This window comes from Neophocaena asiaeorientalis, unplaced genomic scaffold (assembly GCF_003031525.2).
Source record: "Neophocaena asiaeorientalis asiaeorientalis breed wild unplaced genomic scaffold, Neophocaena_asiaeorientalis_V1.1 scaffold78, whole genome shotgun sequence".
NCBI classification, from domain to species: Eukaryota; Metazoa; Chordata; class Mammalia; order Artiodactyla; family Phocoenidae; genus Neophocaena; species Neophocaena asiaeorientalis.
Genome location: NW_020175018.1, coordinates 12,530,786 through 12,545,944, shown reverse-complemented (window position 1 = coordinate 12,545,944; position 15,159 = coordinate 12,530,786). Strand labels below are relative to the sequence as shown.

Genomic DNA, 15,159 nt, shown 5'->3' with positions numbered 1-15,159 from the left:
GGGAGAGGAGGTGGGCGGCCACAGACCCAGCTCTGGTCTCACCCGGATGGCGGCTGTGAGGCGCGGCTGCCGGCCCTGGGGCTCGCTCCTCGGGCTGCTCGGGCTTGTCTCGGCCGCGGCCGCCGCCTGGGACCTGACTTCGCTGCGCTGCAACTTCGGCGCCTTCTGCGAATGTGACTTCCGGCCCGACTTCCAGGGTGAGCAGCCGCGGGCGCCCGGACCGGAGCGGCCGGCGGACCGGGGAGCCCTCGGACCTCGGGGGTGCGCCGGCGCCGGACCTGGAGAGTAGAACCGAGGGTGGGACCCCCCCAGACTTCCGGACGGCCAGGGTCGGAAGTGGGCCCGGCTTCGAGGGACCCTGAGAGCCTGGGGCACGGGACTTGGGGCGAGGGTTTGGGGATGCCTGTTTGGGGTCCAGGCAGAGCCCTGCCAGGATGGTGAGAGGCCTTTGACAGCAGGGCCTTGGGGGGAAGTTTAGACCTCCGCACTGGACTGGCCGTCAAGGAAGACGCCTGCCTTGGAGATGGGCGGGAGTCTTGGGCAGACCCTCTTGACAGCTCGTGCCCACTGAGGGCTGAGCGCAATCCAGAGGGCCATCTGGTGGGGGCGCTGCTGAGCTGAGTCAGGCCTGAGGGTGACTCTTGCGGCCGAGACCCCAAGGGCCGCACTCCTTTCCGCAGACAGCCTGTGAAAACGACCCAGAACGCGGATCCCCAGACCAGGTTCCAGACACGACTTCCTTTCTGGAGCTCTTCCGTGGCGGGTGTGTGTCCTCAGCTCTGACACTGTCCTTGTGGCCCTAGGTCTGGAGTGTGACCTGGCACAGCACCTGGCGGGCCAGCATTTGGCCAGGGCGCTGGTGGTGAAGGCACTGAAGGCCTTCGTGCAGGATCCATCCCCCACCAAGCCACTGGTCCTCTCTCTGCATGGCTGGACTGGCACCGGCAAGTCCTATGTCACCTCCCTGCTGACACACTACCTCTTCCGGGGTGGTCTCCGCAGCCCCCATGTGCACCACTTTTCCCCGGTCATCCACTTCCCCAACCCCGGCCACCTGGAGCGCTACAAGGTAGGCTGGTTTTGTCCTGGACCACCATCCGCCTGCACTGTCGAGTGCCGGACCCTAGGGAAGGAGTGAGTCCTCAGCCCAGAGAGGGGAATCACTTGCTCCAGGCCACACAGCCAGTTGAAGCCTCACCCCTCAGGACCCACCCTGAACAAAGCTTGGGGTGGTACCACCCGGCAGGGAGTTCTTGATTTAATTCCTGGGGGCCAGTAGTGGCACCTACCTGCCAGGGTTGTTGTGAGGCATGTGGGCTTATAGAATTGCAGGTGTTACTCATTGAGCACTTACCTTTGTCAGACAGTCTGCATTATCTTCTCTCTGTAAAGCCCTTAGCCCCAATTTGAGACTCAGAGTAAGCAATCAGGAAATCCAATTAGCTCTTACTACTGTTGTTGATTGCAAGGTACTTTCCAGGCTAATCTGTTTCAGTTGTCAACTCTGTTGGGAATGTTCAGGGAGCAGGAAGGGGCCTTCCCCTTTTTTTTTAGAAAGCAGTAGGTGTCCGGGAAGGAGCCCTGAAAAGGCAGGTGAGAGGCCTGGGTCTGAGTCCCTGTTCTCTTGCTGACTTGCTGTGTGAGCTTGGACAAGTCTCTGCCCCTCTCTGGGCCACAGTTTCACCATCAGTCCTATTCAGGGATTGGTACTCTCTGGGAGACCATATATTCCTGGGAAGATTAATTCTTGCTTTGGGAAGAAATCTGGGATTGGGGGAGCATCTCCAGACACCCTCATACTCTTGCCTTTCTCCCACAGAAGGATCTGAAGAGCTGGGTCCAGGGAAACCTCACTGCCTGCAGCCGCTCTCTTTTCCTCTTCGATGAGATGGACAAGATGGCCCCAGGCCTGATAGAGGTCCTGAGACCTTTCCTGGGCTCCTCCTGGGTTGTCTATGGAACCAACTATCGCAAAGCCATCTTCATCTTCATCAGGTGGGGCCTTGCAGCAGGCAGGGTGCAGGGACACTCGTCAGAGGTCTCAGCTCTCCAGTCTTGGCCTGTGGTCCCATAACAGAATACTGTTCCCCCAGGCCCACTGGGCTTTCCCAAAGTCCCCCACACCCTCACTGGTGACACTGTCATTCAAGGTGGTTGACTTCCCTTTGACATTCTCAAAGCCCATTCTGGGCTCAGTCTCTCTCTCTCTCTTTTTTAAATAAATGAATTTATTTATTTATTTATTTATGTCTGCGTTAGGTCTTCGTTGCTGTGCGCGGGCTTTCTCTATTTGTGGCGAGCGGGGGCTACTCTTTGTTGCAGTGCACGGGCTTCTCATTGTGGTGACTTCTCTTATTGCGGAGCACGGGCTCTAGGCGCGGGCTCAGTAGCTGCAGCTCACGGGCTCTAGAGCGCAGGCTCAGTAGTTGTGGCGCACGGGCTTAGCTGCTCCACGGCATGTGGCATCTTCCTGTACCAGGGCTTGAACCCGTGTCCCCTGCATTGGCAGGCAGGTTCTTAACCACTGCCCACTGTTCCCTGGGCTCAGTCTCTTAATCCTCATTTCTTTGTGGAACCCTGCTGGCTTAAGAGTTTTCCCTCTTTTGTGGCCAAGAGGACACAGGCCTGGGAAAAACAGGACTAGAGTTTCAATCCCACCTCTAAGAGTCCTAGCTTTGTTTCCTCAGGCAAAACACTTCACCTCTCTGAGCTCCCACCTCCTCTTCTGAAAATCCGGGCCAATCTTTTCTTTTTCTCTTTTTTTTTTTTTTTTTTTTGCGGTATACGGGCCTCTCACTGTTGTGGCCTCTCCCATTGCGGAGCACAGGCTCAGCGGCCATGGCTCACGGGCCCAGCCACTCTGCGGCATGTGGGATCTTCCCGGACCGGGGCACGAACCCATGTCCCCTGCATCGGCAGGCAGACTCTCAACCACTGCGCCACCAGGGAAGCCCCAACAGAGCCAATCTTAATGCCCCACTGTCCTCCTAGAGGCTGGGTGAGGGAAAGTCGGTAAGGGATCTAAAAGTGTTCTATAAACTAAAGTGTATGACACATATAGGCGAACTTCCAGGGGTCATGGTTAAGGGCACAAGCTCTGGAGAGGGGAAGTGGTTCCCGGGGTGTTTTGAGTGGGTTTGGCTCCTGCCAGCACTGAGCTGGGCCCCCAGGCTCAGGTCGCATTAGGTGGCACGTGGGAAGCAAGGGCCACATCCTGTCCTCACTGTCCGCGTCCCCCGTGGTTTTTAGCAACACTGGCGGCGAGCAGATCAACCAGCTGGTGTTGGAGGCATGGCGCAGCCGCCGGGAGCGCGAGGAGATCCGCGTGCAAGAGCTGGAGCCGGTTATCTCCCAGGCCGTGCTGGACAACCCAAACCGTGAGTTCGGCCAAGGACCCCACCCCAGGGTGGTTTCCAGGCTGAGGTCTCACACCCAGATCACATGGAGGGATGGGCTGGGCTCCCTGGGGTGGGCCAGGCTCTCCCAGGTCTGATGCTCTGCCTACTGACCCGGTACTTCCCAGCCCAGGCTTTGGTGCCTGGAAGGTGGCTGGGAGGATTAAGACCAGCCCCGTTCCTGCACTTCCTTCCTTTGGGGGTGGACAGGGCCCAGCTGATCCCCATGAAGCACAGCCTCTTCCCATCGCTCCTTCCTGCAGATGGCTTCTGGCACTCAGGCATCATGGAAGAGCATCTCCTGGATGCCCTGGTGCCCTTCCTACCTCTCCAGAGGCACCACGTGCAACACTGTGTGCTCAACGAGCTGGCCCAGCTAGGCCTGGAGCCAAGGGATGAGGTCGTCCAGGCTGTGCTGGACAGCACCACCTTCTTCCCTGAGGACGAGCAGCTCTTTTCCTCCAATGGCTGCAAGACTGTGGCATCCCGAATCACCTTCTTCCTCTGACTCTCCAGGCAGCATCCTTGTCTTCCTCTATCTGGCCAGGCCGTGAAGGAAAGCCCTGGGGCCTCTGCCAGAGGGTCCCTTGTCCTGTGCCTCCTGGGACCCAGAGCACAATATGAAGATGAGGAGGGCTGTTGGCTACCATGAAACAGAAGGGCAGGGCAGGCCCCGGCCTCTTCACTGGTCTGAGGGCATCTTGGCCTTTGCTTCCTTCCTCAGGGAAACCGCTGGTCGCCCCAGAACTTCAATGAGCCTTGACCTCATGCTCCAGCCTGAGCCTTCTTAAAATGTGAATTTTAACTCAGGGACGGTGGCTCGTGGCTGCTCCTTCCTTCTCTGGTCTGTTACTCTCGGCCCTGGCTCGGGCACCACACCCTGACCCTCCACCCCACACCCTATGTCCCAGTATCGTAAAGCCAGGCTGAGACTTCTGTCTCTGGGAACAGAGGGACTCATGTTGCCACTTGGACTGGGCTTTTCAAGTTTTTAATTTTGTAAACGAAGAGAACAAATAGAGGAATAAATTTAGCCACGGGACCAGAGGAATGTTGGCTGAGGTTCTCATTGCACTGGAGGAGGCTGCCTTGCTGAGTGGCCAGTGGTAGGGGCAGAATCGCCCGCAGCCCAGCAAGAAGTAAAGGGGCCGAGCGGCCCCTTCAGACAGTAGCCTAACTGCCGGGGCTGGGGTTCTGTCTCAGGCCCTGGGTGGTCTGTGTGTTGCTGAGACTTGGGCTCAGTCCCCAGGTGACCTCGGTCTTGCCGGAACCTGGACTTGTGCTCTGGCTCCAGCTCTGGGCAGCCTTGGACTGGCTGGGCCTCTGGCTCTGGATCTGGTCGGCCTCGGTCCTGCTGGGCCTCCGGCTCTGGATCTGGTTGGCCTCGGTCCTGCTGGGCCTCTGGCTCTGGATCTGGTTGGCCTCGGTCCTGCTGGGCCTCTGGCTCTGGCTCAGGGCTGCCTCAGTCCTGCCGGGCCTCCAGCTCTGGATCTGGTCGGCCTCGGTCCTGCTGGGCCTCTGGCTCCGGCTCAGGGCAGCCTCGGTCCTGCTGGGCCTCTGGCTCTGAATCTTGTTGGCTTCGGTCCTGCTGGGCCTCTGGCTCTGGATCTGGCTGGCTTCGGTCCTGCTGGGCCTCTGGCTCTGGATCTGGTCGGCCTCGGTCCTGCTGGGCCTCTCGCTCTGGGTCAGGGCAGCCTCAGTCCTGCTGGGCCTCTGGCTCTGGACATGGATGGCCTCGGTCCTGCTGGGCCTCCGGCTCTGGATCTGGTTGGCCTTGGTCCTGCTGGGCCTCTGGCTCTGGATCTGGTTGGCCTCAGTCCTGCTGGGCCTCTGGCTCTGGACCCAGATGGCCTCGGTCCTGCTGGGCCTCTGGCTCTGGCTCAGGGCTGCCTCAGTCCTGCTGGGCCTCCAGCTCTGGATCTGGTCGGCTGGCTCTGGATCTGGTTGGCCTCGGTCCTGCTGGGCCTCTGGCTCTGGATCTGGTTGGCCTCGGTCCTGCTGGGCCTCTGGCTCTGGCTCAGGGCTGCCTCAGTCCTGCCGGGCCTCCAGCTCTGGATCTGGTCGGCCTCGGTCCTGCTGGGCCTCTGGCTCCGGCTCAGGGCAGCCTCGGTCCTGCTGGGCCTCTGGCTCTGAATCTTGTTGGCTTCGGTCCTGCTGGGCCTCTGGCTCCGGCTCCGGGCAGCCTCGGTCCTGCTGGGCCTCTGGCTCCGGCTCCGGGCAGCCTCGGTCCTGCTGGGCCTCTGGCTCCGGCTCCGGGCAGCCTCGGTCCTGCTGGGCCTCTGGCTCCGGCTCCGGGCAGCCTCGGTCCTGCTGGGCCTCTGGCTCCGGCTCCGGGCAGCCTCGGTCCTGCTGGGCCTCTGGCTCCGGCTCCGGGCAGCCTCGGTCCTGCTGGGCCTCTGGCTCCGGCTCCGGGCAGCCTCGGTCCTGCTGGGCCTCTGGCTCCGGCTCCGGGCAGCCTCGGTCCTGCTGGGCCTCTGGCTCCGGCTCCGGGCAGCCTCGGTCCTGCTGGGCCTCTGGCTCCGGCTCCGGGCAGCCTCGGTCCTGCTGGGCCTCTGGCTCCGGCTCCGGGCAGCCTCGGTCCTGCTGGGCCTCTGGCTCCGGCTCCGGGCAGCCTCGGTCCTGCTGGGCCTCTGGCTCCGGCTCCGGGCAGCCTCGGTCCTGCTGGGCCTCTCGCTCTGGCTCAGGGCAGCCTCAGTCCTGCTGGGCCTCCGGCTCTGGATCTGGCCGGCCTCGGTCCTGCTGGGCCTCTGGCTCTGGATCTGGTTGGCCTCAGTCCTGCTGGGCCTCTGGCTCTGGACCCGGATGGCCTCGGTCCTGCTGGGCCTCTGGCTCTGGATCTGGTCAGCCTCGGTCCTGCTGGGCCTCTCGCTCTGGCTCAGGGCAGCCTCAGTCCTGCTGGGCCTCCGGCTCTGGATCTGGCCGGCCTCGGTCCTGCTGGGCCTCTGGCTCTGGATCTGGTCAGCCTCGGTCCTGCTGGGCCTCTCGCTCTGGCTCAGGGCAGCCTCAGTCCTGCTGGGCCTCCGGCTCTGGATCTGGCCGGCCTCGGTCCTGCTGGGCCTCTGGCTCTGGATCTGGTCAGCCTCGGTCCTGCTGGGCCTCTCGCTCTGGCTCAGGGCAGCCTCAGTCCTGCTGGGCCTCCGGCTCTGGATCTGGCCGGCCTCGGTCCTGCTGGGCCTCTGGCTCTGGATCTGGTCAGCCTCGGTCCTGCTGGGTCTCCGGCTCTGGCTCAGGGCGGCCTCGGTCCTGCTGGGCCTCTGGCTCTGGACCTGGTCGGCCTCAGTCCTGCTGGGCCTCTGGCTCTGGACCTGGATGGTCTCGGGCTCGCTGGGCCTCTGGCTGTGGCCTGGGGTGGACTTGGTTTTTCTGGGGCTGTGGCTCAGGCTTAGGTCTTCCCTCTTGTCCCCCGAGTCTGAGGACTGTGTCCTTAGCGGTGAGGAGTCAGAGAATGTTACAACAGTGGTCGAAGTGCTCCCGTATTCCTGGCAGACAGTGGACGTCTCCGTCTCTGAGGTGGACATGGTCCTGACTGGAAAGGATGTATCAAGAGTAGCTGTCAGGCCGCCTTCCCCAGACAGTGGCAAGAAAGGGAGACTTCTAGGCCTCACCCTTGCCTATGTTCCAGAGGCCTTGCATGGCCAAGGGGAAGGCCCGCTAGCTCACGGCAGCCCAGCCCTCCTGGCACCCTGAGCCCTGCAGGCGGGTCAGGGCCGAAAGATATGGGGGAGATACGAAGGACCCCACTCGCCCAGCGCTGGCCTCCACTCTGCCCCCTGCCTCTTGCCCTGTGCGTTCCAGCCACAACCAACAGCCTGCAGGGCCCTGGCCCCCTGCCTGCAGCAGTTACCCCTGTTCCACCCTGTTCACACTTGGCTACCCCTCTTCCCCTGGGTCCTGGAAGCCCTTCCTGACCCCCCAAAGGGAGCTAAGTGCACCCAGAGCCCTCAGGACTCCCCTCCATGGTATGGCTGCACTGTCCTGGTTATCTGTTGACCTGTGGGCCTTCTTCCCTTCAGGACCAAGAGCTCCCTGGGGCAACGACTGTGCCATTCATGCCTGTAACCAGTGTCCAGCACAGGCCTGGCCCTAGGATGCTCAACGTGTTTGCTGAATGGCAGGAAGGGGGCTGGCCGCTGCTACTCCCGTCCCTCCCTGGACTGCCCATGGCTGCCCCTGGGACCCAGAGCAGCATTTTTGGGTTTTTTACTTTTGTCCCCTCCACACTGGCACCTTTCAGAATTGAGGGTAAAAGCCCCCTGGACATGCACAGGCTTTGTGGGCTTATTTCAGGGAGAGGCCAGGGGGGCAGAGAGAAGAGAGGCCTGAGCGGGGAATGAGGGTGGAGCAGGCAGCAGCTGTGAGGCGCCCCGCGGTGAGAGCCGGCCTCCCAGGCTGTGTGCTGGGCATCCCTGAGGGCTCCCTGTGCCCCCCGCAAAGCTGGGATGAGTTCTCCCACTCCACACTCGCACAGCTGTGACAGCAGAGCCCAAATTCACACTCAGGCCTGGGAGCCCCTGACCCCTGACCTTTGCCCTCCCTGCTGCGTTGGCTCACTCAGGTCTGGCAGGAGCAGCGGGACTTACAGCCCAAGATGGAGCCTGAAGCGGTCTGGCTGATGTAGCTGTCGGTCAAGGACCTCTCCTTGCTGGGGGCCGGCTCCAGCTTCTGGGGCAAGAGACAGGCTGCATGATCACGGGCTGCATGGTCACAGTGGCCGCAGCTCTGTAAGCCCAGCGGCTTAGAGCTCCTCGAGGGTTGCAGGTTAGGGTTGGATGGGGACATGGAGAGGTTGACTGGACAGGAAGGGGCGTGGCCAGGTTAGACAGGTGTGGCCACGTGAGAAAAGCAATGTCAAGAGGCTCTTGGGCCTCATCTCCCTATCTGCAAGATGCAAATTAGTTCAGTTGTGGGACAGGCTTCTATAAACTATGAAGTGCTGTGTCCAGGGAATAGCTAGTGAGAAACTGAGGACCTTCTCCATGTTTCATGTCCCTGCACATCTGGGAGGGAACTCCCCTGCCATTACCATTTCCCGGACCAGGAAACGCCTAAGCAGCCTGCCCTGGGCACTCGGCTAAGACTCAGAGAAGCAGGGCTGGAATCCAAGTCAGGGGGACTCTGCGGCCAGGCTCTCGGCTGCTGGTCGCACTTGCAGGCCGCGGGAAATGTGCGGCAGTGAGATGCGGGAGCGGACGGGGCTGCGGAACACCCAGCAGGGACCCCACGATGACTTCAGGGCACACACAGACCCAAGTTCTGTAGTTTTGTATCCTAATGTGAGCTAGAAAAATGTAGAGCTTGCCTTTCCCATTTCCGGCAAGGGATGCTGGCACTCCGTGTACTTGGATGGTTAAAGTCTCCCTTGAACACAGTTTACTTGCTGTCCATCAGCGGTCGAGTGGATAAATAAGTGGCGGGATATTCGCAGGACGGCACTGTCTCCAGCCATGAGAAGGAGCATCTCACAAACTTGGACGCTCCGTGAAAGGAGCCAGAGGCAAAGGGGCCTGCGCCACGTTTGTCCTCTGTTGCGAAGGACAGGCATGCTCATCTGCGGCATTAGGAATCAGGACAGCCCTGTGGGGTGTGCTGGGCTGAGGGAGGGGCCTGGAAGGGGGCACGAGGGGCTTCTGGGGAACTGGGAATGTGTTCTTTCTTGGTCTGGAGAATGGTGCCATGGGGGTATTCAGTTTGTGAAAATCCATCAAACAGTTCGCTTATGAGTCATGTACTTTTCTATATGTTCTATTCAGTGAAAAGTTTTTAGAAATGAATTTAAGAGTTAAGAAAATTCTGGTACCAGTGGCCAGTGCACACAGCGGAATTTATGAAGGTGAGTGTGGACAAAGTGTGGGAAGCCTCTCTCTGTGAGGGGCCCACATCCTCACGCACCCTCCTTCAGGTGTACCCCTTACTGGTACCTTCTCTGTCTCACAGCGAGATGTCCCCAGCCCAAGTCACACATCTGAGTGCTGGCAGAGCCAGGCCCAGAAGCCAGCCTCTAGTCAGCGTGCATCCCTCAGCCCTCACTTGGGGTACATTCCACCTTGGACCTCAAGGACCTCCGGCCCCGGCGTACAGCCCACTTACCTCCTTCTCCCCAGGGGCCTTGGCCTCTTCCTCTGGGCCTTCTGGCTTTGCCTGCAGGGACTGGTGAGTGGCCTCCAGCTCTTTGGAGGTCTCGAACAAAGGCTGCTCCAGCTTCCACGAAAGCTGCAGGGCCCGGGCCCTCTGGCGCTCTAGTTCCCGCTCCTTGAGCCGCCTGACAAGCCGTGACCCCAGAGCGCTGGGTAGGCCTCCCTGACTCACCCCACCATCCCTAGGACTGGATAGCGGCCTGAGAAGGCGATGAGGGCCAGAGGTGCCTTGAGCCCCAACCGTCCCCCAACTCTGGGCCCGCGGGCCCTCCTGGAGAAACTTACCCCATGATATCTTGAGGGGTGCCGGCCTGCAGGCTGTGCTCCACCACCCGCTCCAGCTGCAGCCTGGCCAGGTGGGCCACCTGGCTGTTAAGCACCTCCTCCACTGACAGGCCGGGGAAAAGGTTGGCCATCAGTGGCAGCAGCTGTCAGGAAAGAGGGTGACCAGAGTCAGGTGTGGGCCAGGACAGGGGGCAGATGGTGTGGTGCTGCCCTGGCAGAGGAAGGGTTCACAGATTGTTGTTTTTTAAAGGGCTGGACCTTTTTGCCCCAGAACTATCAGGACATCCTGAGAAAGGAACTATTCGGTGAGGGAGTGCTGATGGTGAGCCTGCCCAGTGGTTCTGGAGCCAGCCGGATGAGGGTGTGACCTCCAAGCTCCATGACCTGGGCCAAGGGAACTGACTTCTCTGAGCCTTACCCTCTTCCCTCTATGAATTGTGGGGTGATGATAATGTTACCTGTCCTGTAGGTACTGAAGAGGGTTAAATGGAGTGATGTGAGCTGAGCTGGTTAGAACAGTGCCTGGCACATAGTAAATGCTCCAGCATTAGCAGCTCTTATTACTGCTACGAAACCGGGTTTCTTTTAGAGACAGGGAGTATCTTTAGGTGGCCAGAGGTACTAACTCTGGAGCCCACCCTCCTGGCCCAGCAGGCACACACCTTCGGTTGTTTGGGGTCAAGGAACAGGACAGTGGCAACATCCTGGCGGGCCCCAAAAATGTTCTGTGTGAGCTGCCGGCTCCCGGTGCGGTACAGGTAGTACTGGGGCTTCTGGGGGTTGTGCTGGATGGCCATTGAGAAGTGGTTCTCTGTCTTCTGGAACTGCCTGCAGGACACAGCAGGCCACAGGGTGCTCTGAGCTGGGCCACCTGGAGGATATGGAGGCTCCTGGACCCCAGTGGGGAGTTTGGGGAAAATCAGGCTGGTCTCTGCTCCCTGCCACCACGCCCCTCTTGATGGACCCAACACTTAAACGTTAGTGTAAGATCCCAACATAAGTGGACATTTTTATGATCCTGGAGTAGGAAAGGCCTTTCTGAGATGTCATAAACCCAGCAGCTAAAAATGAGGAAACTAATTTGACTATGGTTAAATCCCATTATTGAGTAGCAAAAACACCACAAAAGAAAGCAGTAAATAGTGAATAATATTTTGCCATAGAAGGCAGATGATAAGCTAATTTTCTAGCCTACAAAGAACACTTATAACCAAAAAAAATTTTTTTTTAAATGAACAATTTAAGAGCAAATGGGCGAACAATTTGGGCAGGCCATAATGGCCAATAAACACATGAAGGATGCTGTCCTGCGCTCACAATTTAAACATGCAAAGTCAATCCACTGCGAGAGAGCCTTTTTTTGCCTACCCGAATAGCAAAGTTGAAAAATAGTCTTAATACCCTGGGCTAGGGAGGTTTGGGGAAACCAAGACTTTCCTTTACTGGGGGAAGTTTATATTGGTTCATTGTCTTTGGAGAACAATTGGGTATTATCTTTTAAAATGTTAAATTTTTACACCTTTTAACCCAACAATTTAACTTCCAGCAATCTAACTACAGAATTACTAGTATGAACACATGAAAACATGTCTTGGGTCTCATTACTGCATTATTTATAATAAAAAACTGAAAACAGCCCAAATACTCATCAGCATACTATCGTCTAAAGAAATTAATTGTGGTACCTCCACAGAATGGAATACTTTGCAAGCAATAAAAGAGAATGAGGTCGTCCTATATGTAATTGCCATGGGAAGTAAAAAAGCAAGTCAAAAATCAGCTTAGTGGACTTCCCTGGTGGCGCAGTGGTTAAGAATCTGCCTGCTAAGGCAGGGGACACGGGTTCGAGCGCTGGTCTGGTAAGATCCCACAAGCTGCGGAGCAACTAAGCCCATGCACCACAACTACTGAGCCCACGCGCCGCAACTACCGAAACCCACGCGCCTAGGGCCTGTGCTCCACAACAAGAGAAGCCACCGCAATGAGAAGCCGGTGCACCGCAACAAAGAGTAGCCCCACTCGCCGCAACTAGAGAAAGCCCGCGTTTAGCAACAAAGACCCAATGCAGCCAAAAATAAATAAACTTATTTTTTAAAAAATCAGCTTAGCATGATCTCACTTTTGTAAAATGGTAACAATTGTTAACATATGCATAGAAATCAATCTAGAGGACTCTACCAAACTTACAGGGGAAGGGGGAGGCGTTGGGACGTAGATATTAGAAGGAACTTTCACGTTCTAAGCTATATGTTACTGAATACTTAAGCTTTTTAAATAAAAACCGCAATTACCATAACAATATTCACATAAAAAATGAAAGATTTTTATAGAAAACTTGAAAAATAAAATAGATATTTAGGAGACAACTGGGAGAGCAGAGGCATCTCGACCCCAGGATCCCAGCCGCCCGGCTTCACTCCAGACTCTTCTGGCCCCTCCCGCGGCCTGGCCCGCCCCGCCCACAGTCTGCGCGCACCTTCTCCTCCGCTCGCAGAAGCCCAACTTCTCCTGCAGTAGGCCCAAGCGCAAGTGGGCGCCCTCGTCCTTCGGACTCAGCGCCAGCGCCTGCTGGTAGTCCGCCTCAGCAAAGGTCAGGTTGCCCAGCTGGAAGAAGCAATCTGGAGACCGGGGGCCGGGGGCGGGGGCTGAGTGAGCCCCGCAAACCCGCGGCCCAGGAGCCGCAGCCCAGCTGGCTCCACCCCCAGGGGGTGGGGCCTGCAACGGGTGGTGACACCCGCGGTGATGACACCAGCGGGCGGTCGCGGGCACCTGCAGAGGGTTTTCCGTGCCTCTGGCCACCTTCTTCCAGCTGCCTGATCCCGAGCATTTTGAAGGGCTGTGGCCAGATTGTCTAAGGCAACGTTTCCCAAAGTGTGTCCGTGGGACACTGAGACTCCGCTTTCCCTCCTTCCCTCCTCCCTCCCTCAGGGCCCTCAAGCGCCCAGCCCAGGCCTTGGAAGGGCAAGGGGCTCACACCGGGCTGCCCGGCCCCCACTCACCCCCGCGGTTGATGTAGAGGCCTTTCTCCCGCTGCTCGTCCTTGAGCGCCTTGCCCAGCAGCAGCACGCTCTCCTGGTAGGCGCCCTGCAGGTAGCAGTGCACCGCCAAGTCGTTGTAGGCCAACAGCAGTTGGCGCTGCGCCTGCTGCACCAGGTCCTCCTGGTGCTCGGTCATCATGTCCAACGCCTTCAGGAAGTCCTCCACGGCGGAGTCAAACTCCCGGAGCCGTCGGTACATAATGCCCCTACGAGGGAGGGACATGAGGGCCAAAGTGCCCCACCGACTAGGGGTGTCCCAGAGAGAGGCTGCGGCTCTGGGCCCTCTGACCTGGGGGGAGGGGCTCCCACCGCACGCACTAAGTTTGGCCCGTGGGGCTCCTGGATTGCTACTTAGATAGCCAGCTAGTCACTGGTAATTTTACTTTTCTTTAAAAATAGCTTCCCTCTTTCTTTTTGGTAGCTGTGTGAGTGCCCGCCTCTATGCTAAGGCCTTTTTGTACACAGGACATTTTACCTCCACTGTTTATATGAGAAAACCCAGGCTCAAGGAAGTGAAATGGCCCAGAATGAGGTGGTGGGTCCTCGTGGGGTGGCCCAGATTCAAACCCAAGCCTCGTCCACTGAGCTGGGCTGAGCCTGCCAGTGTAAACTGCTCAGCAGGCCCGGGGATCCAGGATTCCAGGGTTAACAGGCTGCTGCCTGCCCCTCCTCCAGAGGCAGTAGCAGAGACCACCTCCCATGATCCCTTGACCCAGATGGGGAGTAGGGAAAGATTGTTAGAGGCTAGATGGGGAAACTGAGGCCTGGGGAGGGTCAAGGGCTCTCCTGAGATCACACAGCACATCTGGGGCAAGGCAGGGCCTGGGACCCAAGACCAGCATCTCCCCACTCAGTACCGGAAGAGGAAGAGGCTGGGGTCCAGAGGGTTGTTCTCGATGGCACAGTTGATACACTGCAGCGCACGTTGCAGCTTGCCCTGCACGGCCAGGATGCCGGCTTCTTGGCGTGCCTCTTGGGCCTGGTCCACCATCACCTTGAGCAGCACCTTGGCCTGTGGGTGCTTGGGATTCAGTAGCAAGGCACTGTGCAGGTCTCGATGGCAGAGGCTGGGCTGCGGGGGGCGGGGGGGGGCAGGGATGGCATCGGGGTGCAGGCCAAGCTGAACCTGCCCTGTTCAGTGTGGGGAGGCAGACCTCCAGGCCTGTAGGGGCCTTTCTTTGGGCAGGCCAGCACCATGCCACCCATCTTCAGTGGCTCTGCTTTGCTTTGCGGGAAAATCCCATCTGAGGCTCCATCCCTACTGGCCCCTTTCTAGATATGACCTCAGGTGAGCCAGGTCCACCTCAGTGGTTTCTGCTGTAGAATGAGGTTACAGATGCCTCCTCCTTGCAGGACTTCTGCAAGGCTCACTTGAGGAGGGGGGAGGGTGTGGTCTCCTGACTGTGACTGTTGTGTCCTCCCTATACTCCCCTGTACACCTTCCCCGACGCCCCTGACCTTTAAGCCCAAGACAACTCTAACAAAGAACAGATTCAGGCCTGGGCATGAGCAGAAAACATCCCTAGGCAAATACCTTCTCTTGGGTGAGCAGGTCTGTGAGTCAGTCAACAAACAGTTTTAGCAAGCACCCCATGTCCTATAGGGTAATTGGTTGGAGGGTGAGTGAGGCAGTGTAGACACCAGGTGTGAGTGGAAGTCGGGAGGGGGAAGGTGGCCGAGGCTGGGGCAGGGCTTTGGAATAGATGGACTTGAGTTCAAGGGGAGCACCACTGTGACCTTGGGCAAGTTACCCAGACCATCTGGACCTGTTTCCTCATCTGTGAAAAGAGGGCAATGGGTTGTGTCTACCTCAAAGGGTTACTGCCAGCCTTAGAGATAAACATGAGTAAAGTGCTTAGAACGTGCTTAGGCCTCGCAGGGAGCAGCTGAAATCCCAACCATCAGAAATAATTTTCAATAGTTACTAGTCTCGGGACTTCCCTGGTGGCGCAGTGGTTAAGAATCTGTCTCCCAATGCAGGGGACACGGGTTCGAGCCCTGGTCTGTGAAGATCCCACATGCCGCGGAGCAACTAAGCCCGTGCGCCACAACTCCTGAGCCTGAGCTCTAGAGCCCACGAGCCACAACTACTGAAGCCCACGTGCTGCAACTACTGAAGCCTGCCCGCCTAGAGACCGTGCTCCGCAATGAGAGAAGCCACCGCAATGAGAAGCCTGCGCACCGCAAGGAAGGGTAGCCCCCTGCTCGCCGCAACTAGAGAAAGCCCGTGAGCAGCAACAAAGACCCAACGCAGCCAAAAATAAATAAATAAATAAATAAATGTGTGTGTGTGTGTGTGTATATATA

At 58.3% G+C, this 15,159-nt stretch overlaps 2 protein-coding genes across 3 annotated transcripts in view; one reads left to right on the top strand and one right to left on the bottom strand.

Annotated features, from left to right (window-relative positions):
- TOR2A (torsin family 2 member A) lies at window positions 1-4,437 on the top strand. Of its 2 annotated transcripts, XM_024762642.1 has the most exons (5): window positions 1-197; window positions 804-1,069; window positions 1,820-1,995; window positions 3,250-3,377; window positions 3,659-4,437. In XM_024762642.1, the coding sequence occupies exons 1-5, from the start codon at window positions 47-49 to the stop codon at window positions 3,901-3,903; spliced, it is 966 nt and encodes a 321-aa protein (XP_024618410.1). In that variant the 5' UTR covers window positions 1-46; the 3' UTR covers window positions 3,904-4,437. The 2 variants fall into 2 exon arrangements, with proteins under 2 accessions (XP_024618410.1, XP_024618411.1); XM_024762643.1 differs by lacking the exon at window positions 3,250-3,377 and having other exon boundaries at window positions 3,659-3,794.
- A 106-nt stretch (window positions 4,438-4,543) lies between these two features.
- The window catches only part of TTC16 (tetratricopeptide repeat domain 16), a 13,694-nt gene continuing 3,078 nt past the window's right edge, over window positions 4,544-15,159 (bottom strand). The window contains exons 4-12 of the mRNA XM_024762644.1: window positions 13,710-13,924; window positions 12,814-13,058; window positions 12,291-12,432; window positions 10,477-10,642; window positions 9,815-9,957; window positions 9,483-9,654; window positions 7,976-8,057; window positions 6,141-6,921; window positions 4,544-5,301 (exon numbers count right to left, since the gene is read on the bottom strand). Coding sequence (XP_024618412.1) covers window positions 4,569-5,301; window positions 6,141-6,921; window positions 7,976-8,057; window positions 9,483-9,654; window positions 9,815-9,957; window positions 10,477-10,642; window positions 12,291-12,432; window positions 12,814-13,058; window positions 13,710-13,924 — 2,679 coding nt within the window. The 3' untranslated portion in view covers window positions 4,544-4,568. The remainder of the gene's footprint in view (window positions 5,302-6,140; window positions 6,922-7,975; window positions 8,058-9,482; window positions 9,655-9,814; window positions 9,958-10,476; window positions 10,643-12,290; window positions 12,433-12,813; window positions 13,059-13,709; window positions 13,925-15,159) is intronic.